The following is a 25,996-nucleotide window of genomic DNA, read 5'->3' as shown; positions in this document are numbered from 1 at the left end:
GAATTATCCCCTTATTTTTTAATATGTAATACTACGTGTGCATGCTGAATATTCTAGATCTAAAAAAGAGAGCTGCTTTAAATCTCATGGTAGCTACTATTCACATGCAGACTTGGGTTTCTACTGTTGGAACACACATCAGGTTACACTGGGTGGGGAGAAACACCTGCACCCAGAACCAGGGCCATGCTCATTTGTAGTACAGGCAGTGCAGTGCTAGCCCCCAACCTTCAATTCCCGGCATCTTCAAGTAGGGCTGGGAATTTCCTCTGTCCGAAACCCTAGAGAGGGTCTGCCAGTTAGTGTAGACTGCTCAGTAAAAGGCAGCTTTTCTTGTTCTTTTTATGTACATGGAAACACCCTAAAAACAACATCAACAGGTTTAATCTGAGCCTGTGCTCACGAGGGTTTACCACCCCCCTCATATGGAGCAATAACAAAATAACTTTGATTGTGTGCAGAATTCCATCATTTCATAACCACTGTCAGTTCCCATAAATCTGAGAATAGGGCTTTCGTGGCAAAAGGAATTATCTGCCATATGTGGAAGATTTGGCCTCAGTGCCTCTTTCCTTATAAACTATTATTATTATCATTAATTAACTAATTAATTAATTAAATTTGCATACCATCCTTTATCTGAAGGTCACAAGATAAAAATGCAAAATGTGTAATAAAAAGTAAAAGCAGAAAAACAAACCAATAACCCTGCTCCCGTGAACACATTTAAAAGGCTGTAGAATGTTTAATCAGCCACAGGCCTGGTTATAGAGAAACAATTTAGACAATGAACAAAATTAAAACCGTTTAAAATGGTGCCATGCACTGTTACTATTTTGCCTTTATAATAAAGCAATAAACATAGAAACAGAGTTATTGTGGTTGCGGGGTATGCAAGAGAATGTTTTGTGGGGTTTTCCTTCTGGCAAAGTTCAAGTCGTAGTGATTGCAAAGGGTCAGTGGGTCAAAACTAGAGAAAAAATACTAAAGGAAAATGTCTAAAGCAATATTAGTTCCACCAAAATATGCCTTTAGCTCCCCGCTCCCAGCTGTTTGTTGTCTACAAGATACAATATTCAGGCTCATTCACTCTTCCCAAAGCCAAAACATACCAGCCATCAAGCAACTACTAAACCATATGACTGCTTTGAGGGAAGTTATTTTGCACATACAGAGATAAAGCAGGAAACTTTATATGTCCATTTGCTATTTACTGGGATAAAAGTTAGTATAAAGAAAATTCTTTTGTTCATTGATCAAATATCTATGTATGTCAGGTAACACTGGATCATAAGGGAAACTGTCTAAAAATGCCCCCCCCCCCCCAGTATATGGCTTTTGGATTAATGAGAAGGTTCTGAGCTAGCTTCACACAGAACATAAATATAAAAATATATTTCAAAAGATTTGCATGTTCATAGATTACCCCCCCCCCAAAAAAAAGAGTTGTTAAGGTGCCTTGGAGCATGAAAGAGTCCTGAGCATGTAGCTTGCTCTCTGGAAGGTTTTAATCAAGGGGGGTTGGGGTTCAGCCAGAAACCACCAGAACTCAGTTCTGGCACCTCTCAGGTGAGGGCCATTGCCATTCTGAGAGAATGAGGGAAACATTCTTGATGCATTCTGGGACCTCTTTTTCCTAGAAAAATAGCTGTAGTTACAATTATATAGTTTTATGTGGTTTGGATTAACATTTAGGGAAGGTATGAGGTAGCATAGGGTCCTATGTCTGTTGAGCCTCTGAATCTAATTATCAACAAGAATCCGTAAGAGAGCCATGTATTATTAAACTACCCAAAGGTGAACAGTGTGCTGAACACCTAAAGAGGGTTCTGTTTTCAAAAATCTTCACAGTCCAATACAGTCGTACCTTGGTTCGCGAACGCCTTGCGAGTCAAACGTTTTGGCTCCCGAACGCCACAAACCTGGAAGTGAGTATTCCAGTTGGCCAACGTTCTTTGGAACCCGAATGTTCAACATGGCTTCCGCAGCTTCCAATTGGCTGCAGGAGCTTCCTGCAGCCAATTGGAAGCCACGCCTTGGTTTCCGAACGTTTTGGGAGTCGGATGGATTTCCGGAATGGATTCCGATCGATTTCTGGGGTACCACTGTACATTTTTTTCTTTAACAACATTGTAGAGCAACAGGTGTATGTTCTCAATGGCATAATACAGAAATGGACATAAATGGAAATCTCTTTAATGCCATTAATTGAACTTTGTTTTCTACACACAGCATTAAAGAAATTTCTAGAGGGTCCTAGCAGTTTCAGCAGGCATTTCCTCAGTCTCAGTGGCTCACCCCACCCCAGACTTCCACAGCCATGGGTACAGCTGTTCTCCTGGGCATGACTGATAAACACTCGAGTTTGTGCAAGTGGGCATGTATACACAGTCACTTTGAGATAAGCACTGCTTGTTTATCTGAACCAGTCCTTTGCAGTGCAATCCTAGACACATTTACTCAGATGTAAGCACATCTCCCAAGTAATATTAGGCTGTATGAAATCACAGCCTAATTCTCTTTTAAACTTCCAGTATGCACTCATGGGCTGAGAGATTACAGTAATGTGATATGTTTTTAAAAATAATAATATATTTTTACTGTAAATGTTGGCATTAAACATTGCAAATTTCTGATTATACTTACTGCAGCATTATAACTAGTTGGTGTAGGTGCTAAATCAACACCTTTGTTATATAGCCAAATGAAAAAAAATGGATAGGGCCTCTGTATCTTTAATAAAAAGCTAAACTTGTTGAAATTCCCTCTTGTGTAGAACTATTGAAAGTGCGGGAGCCCAGTCTTCTGCCCAGCCTGTTAAGAACCTTGTTTCATAGCTGTAAATCATTTTGCTCTAAAGCGAACTTAAAATCTCACTCAGGTAGACTGTGAAGTTAAACTCCAGAAGTTTAATCATTAGTAAAATATACCTCATGTAAAATCGACTGTACTGCTAGAGATCTGTTTTTGGATTGTTCTTTAATGGTGGTGTTAATACATATCTAAATGTTTTTTCTCACTGTTTTGATTCTGTAAAATAAAGAAGTTTAGAAAGTTGTTCATGAAATGTTTTATTAAATGTGCGGTTATTTTTGTTACTCAGCGGTGTACAAAAGCATTGGTTTATATGTAACTGAGCTTTGTTTTACACCATTCATAACCTTAAAATGTGAGCGGATAGTTATTAGCTTTCTTTAATTACTTGAATGTACACAGAACTTCTCAGCCTGTATTGATTCCTTGTGATGCATTTTCATTCTGTACATGTTATTACAAATAGGAATTTTGAAGGCAATTTATTATTAATATTGTTTTATTTCTTTATGGATGGTGCATGTAGAGATTCTACAGATAAATGTGCAGCAGGATTGCCCTCTTTGTTTTAATGTATAGCTCAACAGAGCTTTTTTATCATATAAAAATGCTACTTATTGTAAGACTTTAAAAAAAATCGAGGTGGTGTAACAATTGGGAAATGCAATAGATGCCCTGATTATGGTGTGAAAGAGTAGGAATTAAAACAAAGTTTACCACATTTCTGGCAAACTGAAGGTCAACAGTATTTTGTACAGCTCTACCCCAAAGGACACAGATTTCACAACTAACATATGAAGATAATGGGTGGAGTTCAACTAACTTTTACTCGGAGTAAAATTAGTAGACCTAACTTAGTCACGTTCCTTGATTTAAATGTGTCTGCTCTGAGTAGGCCTAACCTTGAATTCCACCCATTGTTTTTATTGCATTTTTAATTTTAAAAGGTTTTGTTTTCAGTTCCAGTGCCTGCTTATTTGTCTGTTAATATTGGTCCATTCTGTGGTGCCATGCATGCTACCCTCGCATGTTACGTGTTCTCCCAATACGAGCTTTAGTCATCTCTTGAGTTGTTATGAGGGACATTGGAGCATTGTGGTAGGTGAACAAAAATTCCATGTTTTTGTGCTTTAAAATCAAAGGCGATGGCAGCAATTATATCATAATCAACTTGTTGAACAAGAAGTATTTATGTGTTTTGTGATACGTTTTTACCATTAGATCTCGGAGATATTCAAAGTAGATCTAATTTATCCTTCTGTTTCCTGAGTTTAGCCCCTTAGGTGGCATATAGAACAACTCCAAGGCTAGTCTATAAGCTTTCTGGGGCCCATTACTGTTGAGGTAACATTAGTTAAACTCATATTGATCCACACTCATGTTCTTCTAATGGCCTCTATCCAGAAACTCTAAAAAGCAGATGTCCTACCTGGCACTGGAAACTCTGGTTGGTAGACATGTGCCTCAAATGTTCTCTCTTGTCAGGAACATGGGTTTCCTCCTTGCTGATAGCTATAACATTCAGAAATAGCCAATGTTGTGCCCTCCAGATAATGTAGTATTCTCCAGCTGGTATGGTCACACTTGAGGAATGATGGCAGCTGTAGTCCAGCCACATTTGGAGGGTTCCACATTTGGCTACCCCTATTTATTCTACATCATTGCAACTGTGTCTGCTGGCTGCCATTTGCTTGCTCGGCTGCTTCTTCCCTGGGGAAAAGCCCAAAGAAGTCTAAATAATAATCAGCCTTTTCAGACCCAGGACCCAACTTCAGCCCAAACATGCATGCAACGGGTCATCAAGAGTGGCGAGCTCTTTCTCTCTTGTTAAAAGGCTGAAGTTTTGGGGATGCCATTTCATTCTGCTAGTAGTACCACTTTCCACATGAGTCCTCTACATCACATAGAAGGTCTCTATGCTAGCTCCAAGCATAACATTTAAAATGAAGATCCACTTGGTAAGCAAGGCTGCATGTTGCACATCTTCATGTGAAAAAGCTATGCGTTTTGCAGCAACCTCCCCAGAATGGCTGTAACTATAATACTTACCGGCTTCTAGTGACGCATGGCCTGGCCCAGCACGCAAAGCAGGGATTTGAACTTAGGAGTCCTATGTTCAAAGCAAGCATGAATCCCTCCCATTCCTCTTACAGTAGCTCCCTTTTCCCCAAACCTCTTTCCACTTTTTATTTCAAAGTAAGTTAAAAGTTTGATGGTGCCTAATTTTCAGGTTTACGATTCCTACTGTAATACTTTGTGAAATCCATTATGTTTCTTGTGCGCCACACTTGCTATGGATGTATGCAATTCTCTGTCAACTCCCAGTCAAAACTTATTATCGGGTTTGTTTAAAAGTGTTAAGAGAGAGAAATAAGTCATTTTGATGCCTGCTGTCATCCTCGGTGAAGGGTTTCTAATCCACTCTTAGGAGGAGCAAATCAAGGCAGGTGGTAATTCTAGAAGATTGTGAAAGGGGGACTTAGCAAGCAGCCCCTGGATCTCATGATCCATTCAGTTTCATTAGGAATTCGTGGAAGGAATGTTTTAAAAAGAGCTATCTAAATTGCCATCATTACTGTGGGAGGGAGTTATATTTTTTTATCATTCTAATATTGGGAAAGAGGTTAGGAAAAGTATATATTCTGTGATTTCAGGGCACTCTTATTCCTTTTTTGTTTATCTCCTATAGGCTACAGAGGACAGAAAGGTGAAAGAGGTGAGCCTGGAATTGGCCTGCCAGGTGATCCTGGTCCACCTGGCCCTTCAGGTAAAAACATAAGTTCATATTTATCATAACCAGAACAGCAGATTAGCAAAAGAACTGTGAGAGGGGGTGATACTTCTAAGATTGGTTGCATATAAGCTGCCCTTTAGTGCATGAAAGAAATGCCTTTGATCTTACTTTTTAAAGCGTCTCGACCCAGTAAATGCAGCTGGCTTTACAATATTGTTGCTGTTGTTGTTATTTGCTTAGTCATTGGTATGCCGGGACCACCTGGAGCTCCAGGAGGACCAGGTCCACATGGCCCACCTGGGCCATCAGGAAGATGCAACCCAGCAGATTGCTATTACCACGTCTCTCAAACTCAACCACGAACAACTGGCAAATGAAAATCTTCTCTGGAAGTACTTTGATTCCTGGTTTACCCCTTCCTTGCTTCCCTCCTGCCCTCCTACCTAATTTAAGCTTTAAAATACTTGGTACCTTTTTTTGGTCTATATACATGATATTGTGTGTAGGCATTTTACAGAGCATCTCAATGGAACAATGTTTATTTTCCAGTTAAGCCAATGCCGAGATGTTGTTTTCTTGAGTTCATTCCATGTGTTTATAATTTTAGGCTAGTTTTCTATAGCAAAATGCAATTTTCTTGCATTCTGATGGCCTGTTGACCTCTTAATGGTTTTTTAACCTTAATACTTGCAAAACAAAATGTACTGTCATATATCTTCTTTAGCTTTTGCTGGCTACCGTATCTTGATGGCTTGGAGTTCATACATAACACCCAAAGCTCTGCTTGCAAAACTGCATCCAGAGTGTTGAAGCTTTTGTGACTCCTTGAGCAACTCTTTGAGAAATCAGCTGATCTTTTTTCATGCTCCTTCTGCCCTTGTGCAGTATTGTAGACTTTGCAAGAAATTTATTAAATTTCTGGAAGCACTTTTCACATAGGAAACTTTTTAAGAAAAGGAGCTGTTGAGCCTCTCTCCCATTAATTGTGACACAGGGGGTGAGAGTGTGGTTAATGCAAGACAGAGCCTGGAAGTCGCACATTGGTCTCAGTGGAGCTTACTTCCTGGCAAATGTACTTGCTGGCTTCATATTATTGAAGGCTTAATTATGGAAGGCTAACTTAGTTATTGAGTAGATTGTTGATAATGGCTCCTTCGTATTGTTCACTTGGCTTTGCTCTAGTCCTTTGCACTTCTCTTGCAAGGCAAGTCTCCCTGACCAGTTATAGCTGGTGCTTCCCAACCTTCAGAAACTTTTTGAGGGGCACCAGAGTTGCATTGTAGTAGTAGGGATGATCCATTATCAGGGCTCCTGCCTTTGTGCAAGTGGAAGTGCTTCCATTAGGGCAAAGCCATAAGAAGATACCACCTTATAGAATTGTGTTCTTATGCTTCAGCTATTCATGCTTATATGTCAGGGGGCTTCTGCCTTATTTAAATATACCAAGGCCTTTATCTCAGGTAAAGTTCTGACAATAATACATTGAGAAGTTTGTGTATATATGTTCAGATAGAAGAGGATGGTGTAGCTTGAACTAGTACCCATGTATTTCATGAATGATGTCTGCCTTTGCATTGATTAATTTCGGACTCTAGTAATGGTCCAATGTTAGCATTTTTGCTAGAGTGAGTTTCAAAGTTCAACAACATTTGTGCAGGCTAGGCTAGCCTGTAGTATTAAACAACCTTTCTGTTTGAAATATTCAGTGGCTGGGGCAGATTGACACTTTGTTTTACTTGAGGATAAAATGACCATACACAGTGAAGGGAAAGAGAACTGTTGAGCAGATATATAGCATCAGTAAATTAAAGTTCTGCCTTCTAGGATGAATAAAAGGGAGATGCTTCTTAAAATAGGTATTGCTCTAGGAGACAGTGGTCCTCAGCTGTTCTTGGGAGAGATGTAGCTACATCAAAACTCCATTAAGAAATGGAAGGGTAGTCAAAGACAACAGAAGTGACAGGTCCTTGCTGATGGGACTTGGGAATCATTCGAAGACCACTTCCTATGTGCAAGTTAATCCTATAATTGAAATAAGAAAATAAGGACTTTATTTATGCTGTTCTTAAAATCAGGGCAATTGCAGGCCATTCTTATTAAAGGAAGCCCTTAAAGATTTTAGACTCTTAAGGGTTGTATCCAACAAAATCCTACTCAGAGCAGACCCACTGAAATTTAATGCACCTAAATTGGTCATGTTCTTTGATTTAAATGGGTTTACTCTGAGTAGAACTAGCATGGCTACAACCCTAGAACAGGGGTAGACAATTTGGTCCCTTCCATATACTGTGGACCATGGCTCCCACCAATAATGACTGTAGGTCATGCTGGCTGGATTTTACAGGAGTTTTCCACAACATCTGCATGTTGGCTATTCCTGATCCACAGTGTCTTGTCTGAGCTCTCTGAGAACATGGGAGTCTGAATGTGAGAAAATCCACGGAGGTAGCCATGTTAGTGTGATGTCAAAAAACAAGAGTGGCAGTTTAAAGACAATATATCACGGTGACATAGCCTTCGTCAGGTGCATGAAGTGATCACCTACTGTAGGTTGGTACATGTGTGTGTGTATATATGTATATATATTAGCACAGAAAGAAGTGAAACTAGCCCAAGCAAATGCAGGAGATATCTATAGGTGTATCATAGTACTATGGCCACTTTCACATTGCCGTTAATTGTGTGTGTGTGTCTGAACATATATAGTGCAGTCTCACCTGTGAGGGGCCACATTCTGCAATCTCAGCATCTTTATGCACAATCTGAGCTTTCTCCATGTTCTTCCTCCTAAGCAATACAGCTCACCATAGCTTATAATGGCATGAGCTGCATTTTTTTTACAAAAAAAAAATATATAGCCTCATTGTTCACTCTCCATAGTCAAGACAATGCACATTATTATTTGATTGTCGTCATGATCCACAACACACATGTTGGGGCATGATCCATTCCTGTGTGTGTGTAGCTGCACAAAATGGAATCTTCTAAAGCAGGGCTCAGCAACAAGTTTGCTGTTGAGGACTGCATTCCCCTGGGGGTAACCTAACTATCAAGAAAGCACATGCCAGCTGTGGCCAGGACTGGGGCCCTTTATAGGCAGTGCCAAGCCTAATGGTGGCCAGGTACTAGAAGCAAAATTAGGTGGGCTCACTTTTCTCTATTGGCCACCCCCTTTCTCTCCACGTCCCATGCCAAAACCTCCCCCCTTCTGTTTTACAAGAAATTATACTGATGATTCGGTGAAATTAGACACCACGTGCAGCTCTAAGCCCTGCTCTTTGGTGGTGAAGACTTTCTCCTCTCCCTCTGCCCCTCCCCACCGCCAATTCCCTGTCATTGGCTGGATACAAGCACTGGACAATGGGTCCACCCAGTACCTGCCATGGAAGGCCACCCATATGGGCCACTCTCTTGTGTAGATCCAGTCTTCCAGGGCTGTAAATGCAATCTACTCCTCTCACATGACCCTGAAGAAAAATGGTGTGTGATGGAAGGATGGATTGGCTCCCAAGTTTTTACATATATATTTTCTGCCCCCCCCCCTTTATTTAAAAAAATAGAGATTAAGACAGCTGAAGTGTGGAAGATGTGCTCAAAATTATTAAATTCCCTGGAATTAAAATTTGGTCTAAACTGAGCTTCAGCAAGCCTGCTTTAAAAGAATGCAGTCACATCAACACTATTTTGATGGGGGGAACTGGGTTTATCCTGTTTGTTTTCAGTATGGTTGCATGTACTGCAGGACAGATATATTGTTTGGCAGGGGCATTTTTCATATTCGGGTTGTCACTCCTGTCTTCTATGAACTTCTCCAGCGATTCCAAACTTTGCTGAAAAAGTCTCAGTATTTTAAATTTAGAATTTCTTTTAGACTTTGCTTTAAAAAATAACGAAAATATCGAGTTGTATTTAATTAGATTAAGTAGAAAGGTTCCGATTTGGAAAAATAATCAGAGCAGCTCAGTTGATATATTGTTTGGTGCTGTGTGTATATTTTGGGTTTTAGCTAGTTGAACTAAAATTTTGATAAGGTACCTGGCAGTATTATTTAAAGGTTACTTTACTTGAATTTGTCAGGAACATTTATATATTTTGGGGAAAAATATTGTAAATTCACATTGTTTATAGTTTTGTTTGTGTCTAAGTACTTGGAAAAAGCTTTCCAACATGTTAATGATTTTAATAGTTAATTTGGATCATTCAGATCACTTTGAATCATTTTTCTTTTCTTTAATGCTTTCCTTTTTTGAAAAGCATTAACAAAACTTTTTTTGGTATATGAAATAGTGTATTTTGTTCTTCTAGTGTCTTCACTCAGTTTTTAAGATGTGGAGCACATTCTGTATTTATAGCTAAATGCAACAAATCAGGAATAACTCTGTAGCTGTTCTGTTTTAATCGAGGCCGCATGGTGTCTTGAAATGAGCACTCCGTGGGTTTTTTCCTGTTTTATCTTGTGTGTGCCAGAAACCAAACATTTGCAACTTCTGTTTGTCATTTTAAGTTAAACTCTTATTTCCATATTCCTGTTCTAATATTTTCTCTAACAATTTTATATATGAATATCAGCAAACTTAAACAGCAAATACAACATACAAACACACAAACAAACCAATCAAATAACACAGTAAGAAAATTATCTTGCTCCTGGAACTATTGAACACAATGAATAACCAAAAGAGAATGGAACACTGCCAGCCAAATCCCGCAAATGGAATCCATGTTCAGCAACAAGTTTATGCTTGCAAGTCCTTCCCTATTGGTTATGAAAGTGGTTTTTAAAACTGAGAAACACTTTGCACAGTACTCCCACTCCATGCAAACACTAGCAAATAAAAATCAGCCTGGTCATCCACTCTAATGGAGCTGAACATCACAGCACTGTCAGACGTTGTACTGTAGAGCGGGAGACTACATTCAGTGTCCCCTTTTCTTCCCCCACCTCTAACATCTAGTCATCTGTTTACTATTTACACAAGAATATCTCTGGAGAAGGAATACTATGTGCAGACCTGAAGGCTACTGCATGTATTATTTTAATGGTGCGTGTTCCCATCATGGTGCCTTGCACAAGCCTATTATCTATCTGTAAGGGAAGATCCTTTGCTCATGCAAAACTTCTTTCTGGCTACCAGTCATACAGTGTGCAACATTTCAGACTTTGATCCAGTTCACTGTCCAATGAAGGAGAAGCAAGCAAGTAAGCAAGCAACAATTGAGTCAACCCAATTGTGCCTTATTGGATCAGGTGTATAGTTGCAATCTAGTGATTTAAAATGGATTACCTGGGGATGAGGGTTCTAGGCGTTCCATAATATTTTGCCTTTCTTCTGAGCCCATTGATGAACGTGGCCAAAACGTTTTGCGCAAAGCCCATAATGATTTGCCTCCCACCTGTATCTTTGTTCCTGCTTTACGTTAAACTGTTGGTCATGACCCAGGTTTGGTGGCATAGCTTAGTGCATAGCCTTGCACAATTTTTCTGAACAGTTACACGGTCTTGTCTCTAGAAAAAGCTCTCAAAATGGTAGGAATGTTAGAGAAGCTACAATAAAGTATTTTGGTTTAGTGGTATAAGTAATATGTAGAATACAATGAGATGTGTTTTTATTCCTCGCATCAGATTATTTTAAAAGTTCCACTGACGCAAAATTCATTAGGATTGCTTCCAAATTCTCTTTAACAAATGTTGTGTTTAGAAGTATTTGGGTTTGTAAAGCTACTGTAGGTTAGTTAATGTTAAAATTTTGCAGAGTTCTTCAGGGTCTGTGCTATACCTCTAAAGTCCACTTGGTGGCATGAAGCACATTTTTGTTTGTGCATTTCACTTAAATAAGGATTGAATTCTACAAATGTATATAAGGCAGGAAATGGTGAAAAGTTTATTTCTATATAGTGCACTAAGTTTCCATTTTTGTGTCCTTAATTTTAATAGATTTCTTTTTCTTTATTGGTCTTAAAAATATATTTTATTTGATGAATACAGGGAACAATTCAGGCAAAGTTTCCCCACCCACCACCACCACCACCACTTTGAAGTCCCACTGTTTTTCAGCATTGGAATTCATGGGGCTTGACTGTGCTTAACTTTGGCTGGATAATTCTCAGTTGCATTGCTTCTTCTTCCACCAACGACTGTGACATAATCACAATTTATGATTCAACTTGTTTATAATGTAGCTTGTAGGTAATGAAATCACAGGTAGCCCATATCAGGCCCGCAACTTGGCGCAAGCTGGAGGGGATCCTCGCAGGGATCGTGCTAAACTGCTCTTCTTCCCTCCCACACTGTGTCACATGTCATTATGGAAGAAGTAAGTCTCTTTCCTTTTTGCAGAAATAAACATGCTTTGTAAATTATGTGGAAGGTGTAGCCTATTTATCTTTGATATTAACATTTTAATATCAGTATTTTTGTATAAAAAGTGTATTTGGTTTCAGGGATTAATAAGAGGACATTTTATTCCCTTCTCCCTTTGTCCTAAATCTTCCTTTTATTTAAGGTATGCAAATGTTTTCTAGATAGTCAAAGCTAGTTTTCAGCACATCTGATCGCCATTAACAGAACTTAAAGTCATTATGATAATGGTGCAGATTTCCAGATTAGCTGAAAAGCCTTCAAGTGTAATCTTGAATTGCAAGGAAAGATGTTATATATAAATAGACCAAATCCATGTACACAATCTAGGAGAACGAACATGAACGCCACATTCTAACAGAGTTAAGTATACTCAAAAAAATATTTTAGTGGGCGTAAGCCCACTTCTGTCGTAGAATGTAAGCTCTGTTCGCTGTCAGATTTATCTAATGAAAAGCAAATGCATTTAAATGGTTTTCTGAATTTTTCTTTGTCAATACTTTTTTTCAACTATTTCAATTGTGGAAGTTTATGTTTTATTGTTGCCTTTCATTTCTGAATAACTAAGCACTAGTCTTCAAAACCTGTCTATAAGGTTCTGTTGGCATCTTGCCCACAAATGGAAAGTACAGCTGTTTGCACATGCTAAGCAGATTATTTTATCTACTTGGTCCCTTTAGTCTTAAATGAATTTTGAATTGAAGTGAGCCTGATACTATCAGGTATGTTTCTTGTGTATCTATAATTGTAAACAGGTAGTTACATTTTTATTTAAAGCCACATTATAAACGTGTGGATTTCCTCCTCCCAGAATTTTAACCAAATTCTGTTTTATGCATTTTTGATGGACTTTGCATTTTCCTCCTTGTAAATTTGTTTTATGTTACTGGATTTGTAAAAACAGTTTTATTTCTCTTGTCAGATAATTTCATTGTTTATTTCTGCGCTATTGCTATGGTTAAAATAAAACTTAATTGATCTAAGCATGACGTTAGGGTTGCTTTTCTTCCTATTTTCATCTTGAACCTGACATGCCATCAAAATGGAAATAAAGTAAATTGGTCTGAATAGCACTTGGAAGTAACAATGCACAGGAATACAGTCTAAGCATTCTCTCCCATGGACTATTGCTGCCAAATTTAATTTATGCTTCTTTACATGTAAGTAGCAACTTGATGATGAAAGGAAGCAACACTCTTTCATGTGAAAAGCTTTCAAATCATTGTCTGTCTTGAAGCAACACTTCATCTTTTTCCTTTTTTTAAAGTGCTCTTTTGTGCAAATCTGGTAGATCGAAAATTGTAATTTTAACTTGTGTTGAAATTTTAACTTGAAAAGCTGCACACATGCAGTAATAAACAAATACTGTGCCTGCGTGCACAGCTACAATGGTCCTCAGGTTTCTGGTACTACTTGTGGGTAGGAAAGTACTAACTGAAGGGAGGTGACAACACCACACAGTGTGAATACATCCCACCAAACACTGCCCACTAGTGCGGATGGAAAACACAGTGAAAACATAAATGTGCACATGGAAATAGTGACCCACATGGACATTAATGTCCTAGTGTGGATATGGCCACCATTTCCTAAGACAGGAGAAATGGATTAAAAATGGGATCGGAAGAACAGTATGTTTCTGGTGGCAACTGCATTAAACCTGGTTCCCTGAAAAGAAATTCTCCTTTTCTGAAAAATTCTAAGTGCAAAATAGAGAAGGGGAAGTAATGAAGATTAAAATAAGGGCACTTTTATTTTTGTCTTTCAAGATGACAGATCAAAGAATATATATATAAATTGTAAAACAAATTTACACAGTAGACTGATTCATACAATGCACTTTGTTTCCTTGAGAAATGAAATGTTATCCAAACATATAATGGGACTTTTCTAAGAAAGCTTACCTTCTTTGTTTTATTTGTGTTTACCATTCATACAAAAAAAAAAATGCAAAGGGGTTAAAAAACATTATTTATTTCAACTTTTATACAACCAGAGATGTGACTTCAGATCATTTAAAATAAATAAATTTGGCTATGAATCTTCGCTGTTTCCAAAGATTTAGATTCCTTTACCAGTGACTTTTTGGCCTCTTTGTTTAATTTCAGACACGTGCTGGAGTTGGCAACAGTGTTGCTTTGAACAGAATTCAATACATGTTGGAACAGAAAATTAAAATTTCTATATGTAGCAGTTTCTTCACATGATATATTATATGGGTAACGTGGCATTCACCCCCTTACAGAAGCTTCTCAGTGTGCAAAAGCATTTCACATGTTTTTGCATGGCGGCCATATCTGTGTATTTGAAATTAGAGGAAGCTACAGGGAAAAAGGTGAATGCAAACAACCACAATTTTACAGTTGCCTTGGATAAAGTCAACTGAATTACATCATTCTCTCTGATGCTGTAATACAGTACAATACAAAGAGGAGAAAGAAATAATAATAGTATTTGGGGAAGGTGTCTTAAAAAAGACACAGCGGCCTTTCACCATGATAAAAAAGAAAAGCCATCAGGTATCACTTTAAAAAAATAGTTGCCATGTACCTGTTTGTACAGGTTGAAGAGGGGACAACCAGTGCATGCAAAGTCTTGTCAAGCCTTGGATAGAGGAATTCTCTTACGTTTTTACTGTATGCATCTCTTCTGCTGTTTTCTCTCTGTTGTCAAATATATGTGCAGATAGTACATTGTTGCCAAACACTCACGTTGCAAACTTTTGCACTTTTCACGGCCCTTTCACATTGTCCGCTCGTAGTCCTGCTTGCACAGTGCAGGCTGATGGCTCACAGTAACCAGGAGGACCAGGGGGCCCTGGAGGCCCAGGAATGCCCGGTAGGCCACCTGCTCCAGGTGGGCCTCTGTCACCATCTCGCCCATCGGTTCCATAGCTGGGTTTGCCTGGTTCTCCTGCAGAGGGAGATGCAGCACATGGATCAGGAGAATTCAGCGCGCATGTCTATATTCACCAGCCTGAACCACGTGTCTCATGGAATATTGGCTTCCAATACAGTACAAAACAGAAGCTCCTCATCCAAAGGAGAAGACCCTAATCAGGTTTCCCCTTCTTTGGTTCACAAAAGGATAAAACAATAGAATTATTCATTAAAAGCAAACGAAACAACTATTAGAAACGTTAAAAAAATAAATAAACCAGCAATATACTGAAAACACATTGGCATTAGATATCTGGGGTAAGTTTGTCTGAACAAACATAAGGAACTGCTTTATGCTGACAGTGACTTTTTTCTTGGGAAGAGATTTGAATGGGGAACTTATGTGTTCAAGGCATGTTCAGGGGGGGGGCTATGGCCCCTGAATAAAAAAATTGTTTCCAAAATTGCCTTCAAGTAAACTAGGCCATCTACTTCAACCATGTTCAATCTGATGGGCAGAGATTGCATTTGCAAAAATCACAGGGTCTTGCCCTTCCTTGGCAGAGCATTAATTTCCCTCGAGCTGCTGCTTTTGAGACTGCATAGTGTTATTGGAAATAAATCTTGTTCATAGAAAACATAATATTGTGGAAGAGGGATGAGATTGTTAAGAAATCAAGGCAACTTGAAAAGTTTTGCGTATCACGAATAGAAATAGTTTGAATGTATTTATAGAAGTATATGCAATTCATATAAATACACAGTCCTTAAAAGTTGCAATCCATACTTTTAATATGGCAAATTATTTGTGTCATAGTTACCTCTAGTTACCACTAGAGGGCACTTGTGTTGCATTTATAAGCAAGGGTTTCTCATTCTGCAGTGCTTCATATTGGTACAGTAATACAGCAAGCTAAATTTTAAAGAGTCCTGCAACCAAAATCAGATCGAAAGGATTTGCAAATCCTTAAGCATGCCATATATTCTGGAAGCCAACTTGCTATTTTTAACTTAATCATTGTGTTCTCGATTCCGACCTTGTACTATTTTACCACACCCTGCAATGTTGGCAGTATTATGGAACTTGATTCTAAAATTTTATTCTGTGGCTTTCTGAGTTGCAGGCTGGCTTTTATTAATGAGTCAATTGAGAGCTTCCCATACAGTTTTGAAGATGTAACAAACAGTGGCACAAAAGACCATTTGAGAAGAGCTACCAGCCATAATTTGGAAGCTGAGCTGCTAGTTTCAAGGGGATGCACTGCCTGCCTTGATCATGGAGATCACAGCATTACCAAAAAAGAAGGGTGAAAGGAATTGAGACATGGGATGGGGGGGCAGTTGTATGCATATCCTAGTAATTAAGCATTCACTCCCTTGCAGACAGACACCCACATTTCCAGGGTTGTTAAATATAGCATTTCATGCACAGCTGCACAAACACTTCTTGAATTTCCTAGAGCACAGGTGGGGGTGGGGAATCTGTAGCTGCTGGGTGTCACTGGGCTCCAACTCCCCTCATACTTGACCGCTGGCTGGGGCTGACAGGAGATGGAGTCCAACAGTATCTGGGGAGGGGGGGCTGTTGGTTCCCCACCCCTATCCTAGAAGCAAAATTCAGTATTTACCTGGGAGTCCTGTTGTGCCTGGTAAGCCTTTGGGTCCTCGACCTGGGAATCCTCTCTCCCCCTTTTCACCTGTTTCACCTAAAACGTATTAATGGAACATTATGTGCAATCTGCATGAAGAAACGTTCTGCACACACACGGACACTTAAAATCAGTGGACAGGACAAATGATCCGCAGCTCAAGCAATAACAGAGATTTAGAGCAGAGCAGATTCAGTTAAACTAAATACGTATGTCCTTAAGGGTAGCTTCCCACTACTAAATCTCCCCCACAGTTAGAACTGACTGCTATCTCTATAATCACACATTACAGATCCAATTTCCAAGCAGGGACTTTGCCTTTCTATAGCTGTTTTTTTGTTCCCACTAATCTTGCCCCACCCCCACCCCCTTCTTCCCTTTCTGCATCACATCACTACACGAGAGTGGATCACATGCCTGGATGTAAAATTTGGGTTGTTAAGCATTTAAAAAAACAAACAGGAATAGTTACACTGTAAACAGTAGGCTTCTTCTGAAATGACTAACTTGAAAGATCACCTGCGCTATGCAATGCTGGCAACCAGAGACCAGTTTGCCACCCTAGGGAGTTTTCTGTCTGGCGTGTTCACCTTGGTGGCAAATAAAGTGGAGGCCTCTTTGCTGTGCACCTTCTCTGAGGTCATCACAATTTATTTCTACCTCAGGTTTTCCCCTTTTCATGGCCCGATTCTGGGGAACTGCCCAGAGTTTGACATTTTGTAATAGCTATTGGCAGTAATGTTGATGGGACACCATTGTATCATATTTTGTTATAGGCATCCCAACTTGCTGCATCCTAATGTGTGCTGGCTCTGGAAACCAGATTGCTGGGAAGCTTTGCCTTCTCCCCCCTTTTATGCAGCATAATTAGCAGCTTTTAGCATCCCGTTCTTATTCATTCTGCAGAGTCATCCCCTGTTCCACCACATTTAGATGTATGTGGGTTCTTCCAGGTGCTGATTACTGTGTCCCAAAGTAATTATTAGGTTGCCAGAGATCAAGTTATTTTCATCTAAGCTTTGTTAATTTCACTTCCTTTGTCCTCTTTCAGCCACCTCTGCTCTTGGAATGCAAAGACCAAGGCACACGGTTACTGTGCTCAAACAGATCTTTGTTCCTGTTGAGCCAGCAGCCTGAATTGTTATTTCCAGGCCCAGTTATCCACAATCTGGCATTCCAGTGCTCTAATCACTTTAGAAAAGTTCACAGTGGCAGGCCAAATTGAACTCGGTGCTGGTTCTAGACCGTTGGCTACCCATGAGCACAGTCTTATCAGCACTCAATAAACTATGGCTCATCATTCTACAAAGGCACTGCTGCACACCTAAAACTGGTTCTGTAGCGGTTTATTTGTCATGTCTTTCCTGCAAAGGTGAGTTGCTCTGTTCAAAACCCCTAGCCTACCTCACAAAACTACAGCAGCCAGGTTTGCCTATGGAGCAGTTTACTGTCTATAACTGGGTAAAAGCACGCAAAAAGCAGTTGAGGGTGGGGGGGGGATGCTTTCAAGACAAGGGGAAATAAAGCATCTCACATCTACAAAATAAGTTAAATATTAAAGGTTGCTGTTACAAACCCAAAATAAAATACGGCCTTAAGCAGAAACTGCTTTACGACCAGTGATGTGATTTCTTTCATTTTTGGCATTTTGTCACCCATTTTTTGACAGAGGGCTGGGGAGAGGCAGGTGCAAGTCCTTCCTTGCTTTGTGGCTCGGTCAAAGGAGAACAAAGATGAAACATTAAATTAGCAGGTCTCCAGATTAACTACAGTATTGAAAAGTGTGGTTTTCTTCCATAGTGGTCCCTCTGCAATTTGTGATTCTAAGCAAAGTTCAATATAGGGAACTAAGCCAAAGGGCTTCTCAAAACACATTTTTAAAAGAGCTCTCCCAACACCTTTTGCTCTATTCAGAGGTTTGCAAATGTGCCCTTTAGTGACAAAAGCCCTAGGGCTAATGGCATCACTAGAGTAGGTGATGTTCCCAGACACCTTAGATCCATGGTAACAATATGCTTAAGTTTCAAGTTAGCAGTGGGCCAGAGAATGCATGCAAACCTTGCTAAAATGCCACACTGGTGTAATCCCAACCCTGTCTAGCCTGATGTCATGTTGAGGCTTAGCAAGAAGTTTCAGATGAGAAACTTTACATTCAAAGGATGAATGTGCTCTGTTTTTAATGGGAAACGAGCACAAACAGCCGGGCCTGGGAAGAGAAGCGAAATAAAATTCTGCATAAAGGGACTGGAGAGTGTTCTGAATGCAACAATGAAAGGTGAGGGGGAGATCTGTTTCTATTGCCAGGGCTGCAAAGCCTGTGCACACTTAATGGAATAAATGCCAGTGAACTCAGCATTGCTCTCTTCCAGGTGAACGTGCAGAGGATTATGGTGCATATAGCCTATGTGATCTCAGTTCTTTCTTTGCCACTGTGGGGAAAAAAGTAGTAAATATATATCTCCCTAGTCGGGTTATTCATCTCAGAAACAGGAAGCTAAAATGATCATGGCTGCAGCTAGTTACACAACTGTATGGCCCATTTATTTTAAAGGGAATTGATGTAAGTGAGCATCGTGTGTCGCAAGACCTGAGGCAACGATTGCCCTGATCTGGTTCCAGCAGAAATCTGCCACAATTTCCACCTGCCTCATACAATATCCAACTTTGCCTCTCTTGCATGATGCTCCAGCAGGCCCAGGTACCCTTCTGCAGCAGGACTCTGGCATAGATAGAGGTAATACCTTCTGCCTATTTCAGTTACTCATGGGACTCTCAACTGGTTCATAAGAGATAGTAAGTAGTACAAGGGCATCTGGCAGAATTGGACTGACCAAGAAAAAGAAGAGCAGAGAATGAAATCTCAAGAAGGTGAGTGTGCAGACAAAAGTCACAGGGGAAACACAGAAATTAAGAACACAGTGTGTTAGGGGTGCTTGCTGTGTTACATACTTAGGTCAATAATGGGAAAAAGAAGAAATTTGCTTGTACTCTTTCCTGGAACAAAAATGAGAAAGGAACAACAATTTCTGGCATCAAAGCCAAGAACATGAACAAAGCTGAATCGATATGTATCAGTTGTATGTGACGGATCCATTATGGTAGACAAACTTCCATTAAACTGCATGCAGTAATGATCACGCCACAGCAAATAGCTTCGGTGTGTTTTATATGCAATCCTAGCACGGAGCAGCCCTCTCTTATACATGTTTCCTTGTGGCTGAGTCCTGTTGACTTCAAGGAGCGATGCTCCCAGGTAAGCATGCATTGGTCTCTTACCTTTGGGGCCTTTCAGCCCAATGTCTCCAGGAGGACCCTTAAGGCCAGGCAGTCCTCGAAGCCCAAGCTGCCCTGGGAAGCCATTGTCTCCAGGTGGTCCAGGGGAACCCGGTGGCCCAGGGCGGCCTGGGAGGCCTGGAGCACCAAACTCCGGCCTCCGAAGACTGGCAGCCAGTTGAGCCAGTTGCTCTGTTAAGTGGGGGAGAAATGAAGATAAATTACAAACTAAGTTTAATCTAATCATTTGTAGTATTCAACTGCAAAGATATTAATCTGGATTTCTTGGTGGTTGCTTTTTTTTTTTTTTTTTTACTCATCACCCTTTTAATAAAAAGCAACATTTTCAATCCCATGCAACCACGAGGACTAGATGCCTATTGGCTTTTTTATGAATAAATAAAGAGTTGGTTCTTACAATTCTGATGAGACGCAATAGACTTCAGATAAGTTTCTGGTACAGTAGTACCTCGGGTTAAGAACTTAATTCGTTCTGGAGGTCCGTTCTTAACCTGAAACTGTTCTTAACCTGAGGTACCACTTTAGTTAATGGGCCTCCCGCTGCCACCACCGTGCGATTTCTGTTCTCATCCTGAAGCAAAGTTCTTAACCCAAGGTACTACTTCCGGGTTAGCGGAGTCTGTAACCTGAAGCGTCTGTAACCTGAAGCGTCTGTAACCTGAGGTACCACTGTATTAGGTTTTATATTAGATGTGGCAATTCCTTGGTTTAAATACTTCCTAAAAACTGGGAGCAGAAGATTTCCATGACAAGGAGATGGAAGGGGGGGCATTTACCATGCATCTGCCACAAATATGCAGGTAGAAAGGTTATGAGCGGTGAGCAGAAAGGAAACTGAATCCCTTGCATGATAATTTGTTTTAATTCCCCATCTGAAATGTCCTGTGATAACGTATCGGCCACACACTGACACTGTGAAAGATGAATTTTTTAATTTATTTTTTGCTTGGGATATGGCATGATGTTTCCAGTAGTTCCCCCCTTTTGCTGCTGTAGTAAAGTTAGTATATTCTTAAGAAATCATTCCTTGGTCAAGCAAGGGAGTGAAGCCTTGTGGGAAACCAACAAGCCACAAGGACCCTGGGAAAGGAATTCTGTTGTTTTACCCCTAGACTAACAGGCGTCCAAAAGGAACAGTTATGGTAGGGGAGGATCTGATTTACTGAAGGATTTAACACCTGGGTCCTACGCTATTCGCATTTTCTCACTGATGTTATCTCCTAAGTGGCTACATCTGCATACCACTCAGGAAGGGAGGATACCCCTTGATCTGGCTCTGGGTTCTTAATTGCTCCAGCTGTCTAATGTTAGATTGATTAATCAGCAAGTCAGTCATTGGTGAATTTGAAAATAATCTAAAGTTATGATTGGTCTTGGGGGTCCGTTCCCACGTGTGTATTGGGGATAAGAGACTTGAGAAATGAATGGTCAAGCGCGCTATGCAATCCGCATTGAGCCCGGCTAGAATCTACATCTAATTAGCCGCCTATTGTGATGGAGAATTGCTGTTCTTTTGATTTACGGACTTAAAGACTTTTCTATCCTAACCAACAAGTGTGTGCTGTAAGTAGAAAGTTAGTTATATTTTACAATGTTCTTATTTTACTTCTGTAACCCTCAAGTGATGTGCCTGCAAGTTCGCAAGTGTTATTATGTTCTTCTTTTTTAAAATAAATCTTTTAAGAAAAGAAACTGTTTAGTTGTGTGCCTTTCTGGGAATTAGCTAATCCTTGCCTTACGCTCTGTGACGCCTACCGTATGTATTTCTGCCTGTAGTTACAAACTGCAGGGTTGGGGGAAACCGGTACTAATTTGAGGCGCAGCCTTTCCCCTTGAGGCTGTGGCTTGGAGTTCCCCAGGTTAAAGGGGTGGTGGCAGCTACCAGTATATTTTGTCCTGTTTGAAAAAGACGTAACCCCCGCTTGCCTGGGCTACTCAGGGCGTCCTGTCTTGCCGGAGAGCAGAGACGGGGCAGTGTGGCCGAGTGGCAGAGGGCAGGTGGATAGTAGCGTTACTACATGTTGGCAGCGTTGTGGGATCGGGACATTCGCAGAAAGGCACTTTGATTTTTTAAAGCAAACTTGGCACGTATCGCTTGTGGTTTACAGGTGGTTTGTTATTTTGGTTAGAGATAGTCAGGAAGGATGGAGGAAACCGGAGGGTTTCAGGAAAGTACCATGAAAACATTGGATCAGTGGGGAGTGGTGGGAGACGATAACTCTCTCCCGGTAAACCAACCCCAAGCTGTGCGTTCCCCAGAGAGATCCGCTTCCTGGTTTTCAGACGGCCCTGAGTCCGAGGGGGAGCGGGAAAACGCCAGCCAGTTAAGCACAGTGCGGAAGGGTCAGCGAGAGTCCGGAATCGCAGAAGGGGCGAGGGGCCCGCTAGGAACCCAGCACGAGGAAGTGGGAGCCGGGATGGCCGCCACACGTCCTAGAGAGAAGCCTTTTGTCTACACAGAGCCTGGAGGGATGGAGTTCCCAGAGGACTACGATCTGGAGTGGGTGAGAGATCCAGAAGCTGGTGGATTCCGTTGCCGGGAAAAACACCCAAAGATCGGCCAGTCCATTGTGTTGGCACCGAGGGCCTGCCGGACGGCAGAGGATACCCAGCTGCAAGAGGTCAGCCGGATGGCGTATGACGACCAAGTGTTTGAGAGGACTGCGGGAGACTGCCGGCGAGAGGTACCACCGCCTGATGTTCGCCGGAGGGTGAGACAGCAGTTTAGCCCGGGCAGAGTCTACTCGCCAGTCAGGGCGCAAGAGATGCGCGTGCCAGTGCGACGGTATGTTGCAGAGGCAGAGGAGGAGGAGTTTTTTCAGAGACCCAAGCGTGAATACGCAGCGGCTGCTGAACCGCTACGTCCAGAGGGGCGGAGATCGCGACATCCTGCGTCCGGACAAATGCCAGACCGCCAGGAACCGAGGTATGAATATGTTCCGGTCAGGGGGGAGAGACAACGCCAGCAGTCCCCTCCTGGAGTGACTTTGAATACACTAAATTGGAGAGTGTTCCCAAAGTATCAGCCACCCACTGATGTTCTCAGTTATTTGAACCTCTTTGAAGAGACTTGTAAGGACATGGGGGTTACCCCAGACTTGTACATGGCTGTTCTGCGTCCCTTAGTTTGTGCGGACTTGGCAGAACTCATGGGGCAACTCCCCTCAAAGGAACGTAATGACTATGAAGGGTTCAAACGGCTTGTCATGCAGAGATATGGTTTGCACCCCGACAAGTATCGAAAAGCTTTTCGGAAGGTGGAGAAAGTGGGGCTTACTGACAGTATTGCCGTCCATTCAGCTAAGATGGCTCAGAATTTTGAACTGTGGCTCACGGCTGAGGGGGTGTTGGAGGATGTTCAAGGAATTAAACAGTTATTCCTAATTGAACAACTAATGCGTTCCCTGCCCTCGGAAATTGCCAGCCTGGTTGCAGACCAAAAGCCACGGTCCTTGGCGGAAGCTACCGCCCTTGCTGAGTCATTTCGGCTGAACCGCGAGCACCTGGCTAATAAGGGACAGAGTAACGCCTTCAAGCCGGCTGTTTCGATGGGAAGATCTGCCCCTCCCATTAAAGAACAAAGCAAAGGGTTCCCTACCCCTGCAAAGGATTTTGTTGCTACAGGGGGGGAACGTGTTAAGTTGTCCCCGAGCTCTGGACTGTGTTTCTTATGCAAAAAACCGGGACACGTGAAAGCCGCTTGCCCTCAGCAGGGTAATCGAAAACCTCCTGTTTTAACCTCCACCCCTGCCGTGCGAATGATTCATCGGCCGGAGGAAAATTGGGAGGAGGAACAGCTGACTCCTGGATTGGGAGAGAGCCAAACCCTGGAAGAGAAGGGCGGGGTGGATTCTGATGTTGCTAAGGTTGAAAATCTTATAACACCTGAGCCAGCTCTTACAGTGGGGCCTATAAGAACGGGGCGTAAATTAAAGTTCCCTCATGTGAATTGGGCCAATTTGGAGTTCTCTGCCCCTATTGAAATCAATAAAACTGTTGTGCAATCTTATCGGGATTCAGGCTCGGATGTGACCAGTGTGTCAAGGGATTTAATTCTGCCTGGCCAAATGCAGGAAAAACCCTTGAAAATCAGTCCTTATGGGGTGGAAGAGATCTTTCAGCCAACCGCTATAGTTCCTCTGAAGTATAAAGGCTATAGTGGGCACCAGCTTGTAATTGTGCATGATCCAGAAGTCTGCAAAAGCCCAGTTTTGGTTGGGAATGATCTCGGGTTCCAAGTTTACCTGTTGCAGCAGTCAAAAGAGAATTCCGTTGCCATGGTGACCCCCCCCACTCCAGCCCAGACAGGAAAATCGGCGGAGTCAAACCCAGGGCTGGATGGAAAACCCGGAGGGGAGGGAGAGTTACCCATTGTTACTTTGGAGCCCATGCAAGACTTTGATGCTCCTGATGAACTGGGAGATCTGGGGGAGTTTGCAGCAGAGCAGAGAACAGACCCCTCCCTGCAGGGTTGTCGGGAGGTGGTTGACGCTCCCCTTCAAGGAGAAAAGGGGGCTGGGAAGAACTTTGTCCCGGACGGGGAAGGTGGAAGTTTGGCGCCTGACGCTATAACTCCCAAAATTACTGGGACTGTTGAGACTGCAACACCTAAGAAATTGGTCGGGAGGAGGGTTGGCTTGATACGCATTGCCACTCCTTGTGTTAATTGGTCCTGCTCAGCGTCTGACGTCATCCCCAGGGTTCACCGAATTGTTGTGCCTTCTTTTCGAAGTATAGACTCTGTGACTCTATTTAAAGACTCAGTTTTCTCTCAATGGAACCAACCTGACTTCCAGAAGAGTAGTCCTGGTGGTGGAAAGTTAGTTCCACAACCTGCAACTGTTGATTTGTCTACCTCCAAGAATTCTATGGGGGGTCCTTTGTGTTCAGTCCTTGAACCCCGAGTTTGTGCAAACTTTATTTTGGGTGGAAATGTTTTGAAATCTGCCGTTCCATTCCAGCAGCTTGCAGCAAACCCCCTAGCAGTACAGACTGTGAACTGTGCAAGCGTTCCCTGTCAGCTAAGAGCTGAGAGTCAAGCAGAAGGAGGGGGGTCAATCCAACCCAGTAAAGCCGCTGCTGAAGAAAGTTTTGAGTTTTCTCTCCTAGGTTGCCGAGAAGCTGTGGAGACTCCCTCGTGTAAGACTGAGTTTTTCCCTGTTGTGTCTAACAAAGAACTTCTTTGCCCACAGCTCAAGGACTTTAAAGACCCTGACGATGTGTCTATTGTTTTTCAAAAGAGGTTTTACAATGCAAATGGTTGTGTTCAGGAGGAATTGAATTTGGTGGGTCTTTTACAGAATTTCAGTCCTAGGAAACAGCATGGTGAGGTTATGAACAAAAATGGTTTCAGGTTTGCTAGGAATTCCATTCTGCCCAATCCCTGTGTTCAAAGTCTGTTGAGAGCTTTAGTTGAAATCTACCCAAGAAATTCAGAGTTTATGTTGGGGTTTGTAAAACCCCTAGAGGATTCTTTGCTCATGCTCAGAGGAAAGTGGGAGGGATTGGAAGAAGTTGAGTTGATTTTTTCTGAATCGTGGCCAGAGCACCTTAAACATGTGCAGACTGTCTTGGCCCGATTGCAAGATGCAAACCTGACCAGTAAGGGATATCAATGTCAGTTTGCTCAAGGAGAAGAGATTCCAATGAAATTTAGAGTGGGGTCGGGAAACATCAAATCTCTGGAGGCCAAAGTGCAATGCATCCAAGAGTGGCCTCGCCCTGTGGTGAAAAAAGATGTGCAGTCTTTTATAGGGTTGGTAAATTACTATAGGAGGTTTGTTAATCATTTTGCCACATTGGCTACTCCTCTTACCAATCTCTGTAAGAAATCACTGCCTGTCAAAGTGGAGTGGACTGAGGAATGCCAAAGAGCTTTTGATCTGTTGAAATATGCCCTTGTGAGTTCTCAAGTTATGTTAGCCCCAGATCAGAGACGTCCGTTTGTGGTACAAACTGATGCCAGTCAGACCGGATTAGGAGCTGTGTTGCTCCAAGAAGATACAGAAGGAAATTGGCGACCCGTGGTTTATCTGAGTAAGAAATTGATAACCCGGGAACAAAATTATTCAACCATTGAAAAGGAGTGTTTCGCTTTGGTCTGGGCTTTGACCAAATTAAGGCCTTATTTGTGGGGTAATATATTTGAAGTTCAAACTGATCACTCCCCACTTTGTTGGCTAGAAAGAGTGAAAGCATCCAATCAGAAATTGCTCAGGTGGAGTATGGCCTTACAGGATTTTCAGTTTAAGGTCACCCACATTGCTGG

At 41.6% G+C, this 25,996-nt stretch overlaps 2 protein-coding genes across 14 annotated transcripts in view; one reads left to right on the top strand and one right to left on the bottom strand.

The window, feature by feature from the left end:
- COL19A1 (collagen type XIX alpha 1 chain) overlaps window positions 1-12,889 on the top strand; it is a 178,937-nt gene extending 166,048 nt beyond the window's left edge. For all 5 annotated transcript variants that reach the window (XM_083431524.1, XM_083431520.1, XM_083431522.1 and 2 more), the window contains 2 exons: window positions 5,504-5,581; window positions 5,789-12,889. In XM_083431524.1, the coding sequence (XP_083287650.1) occupies window positions 5,504-5,581; window positions 5,789-5,925 (215 nt within the window). In that variant the 3' untranslated portion in view covers window positions 5,926-12,889. The remainder of the gene's footprint in view (window positions 1-5,503; window positions 5,582-5,788) is intronic.
- Window positions 12,890-13,864: 975 nt separating this feature from the next.
- COL9A1 (collagen type IX alpha 1 chain) overlaps window positions 13,865-25,996 on the bottom strand; it is a 96,516-nt gene continuing 84,384 nt past the window's right edge. For all 9 annotated transcript variants that reach the window (XM_083431591.1, XM_083431592.1, XM_083431593.1 and 6 more), the window contains 3 exons: window positions 19,711-19,899; window positions 16,414-16,491; window positions 13,865-14,819 (listed from right to left, as the gene is read on the bottom strand). In XM_083431591.1, the coding sequence (XP_083287717.1) occupies window positions 14,638-14,819; window positions 16,414-16,491; window positions 19,711-19,899 (449 nt within the window). In that variant the 3' untranslated portion in view covers window positions 13,865-14,637. The remainder of the gene's footprint in view (window positions 14,820-16,413; window positions 16,492-19,710; window positions 19,900-25,996) is intronic.

Source organism: Podarcis tiliguerta, assembly GCF_965153285.1.
Source record: "Podarcis tiliguerta genome assembly, chromosome: 3".
Lineage (NCBI taxonomy): Eukaryota > Metazoa > Chordata > Lepidosauria > Squamata > Lacertidae > Podarcis > Podarcis tiliguerta.
Note: the sequence above shows the minus strand (reverse complement) of the source record. Positions and strands in the feature narration are given on the sequence as shown.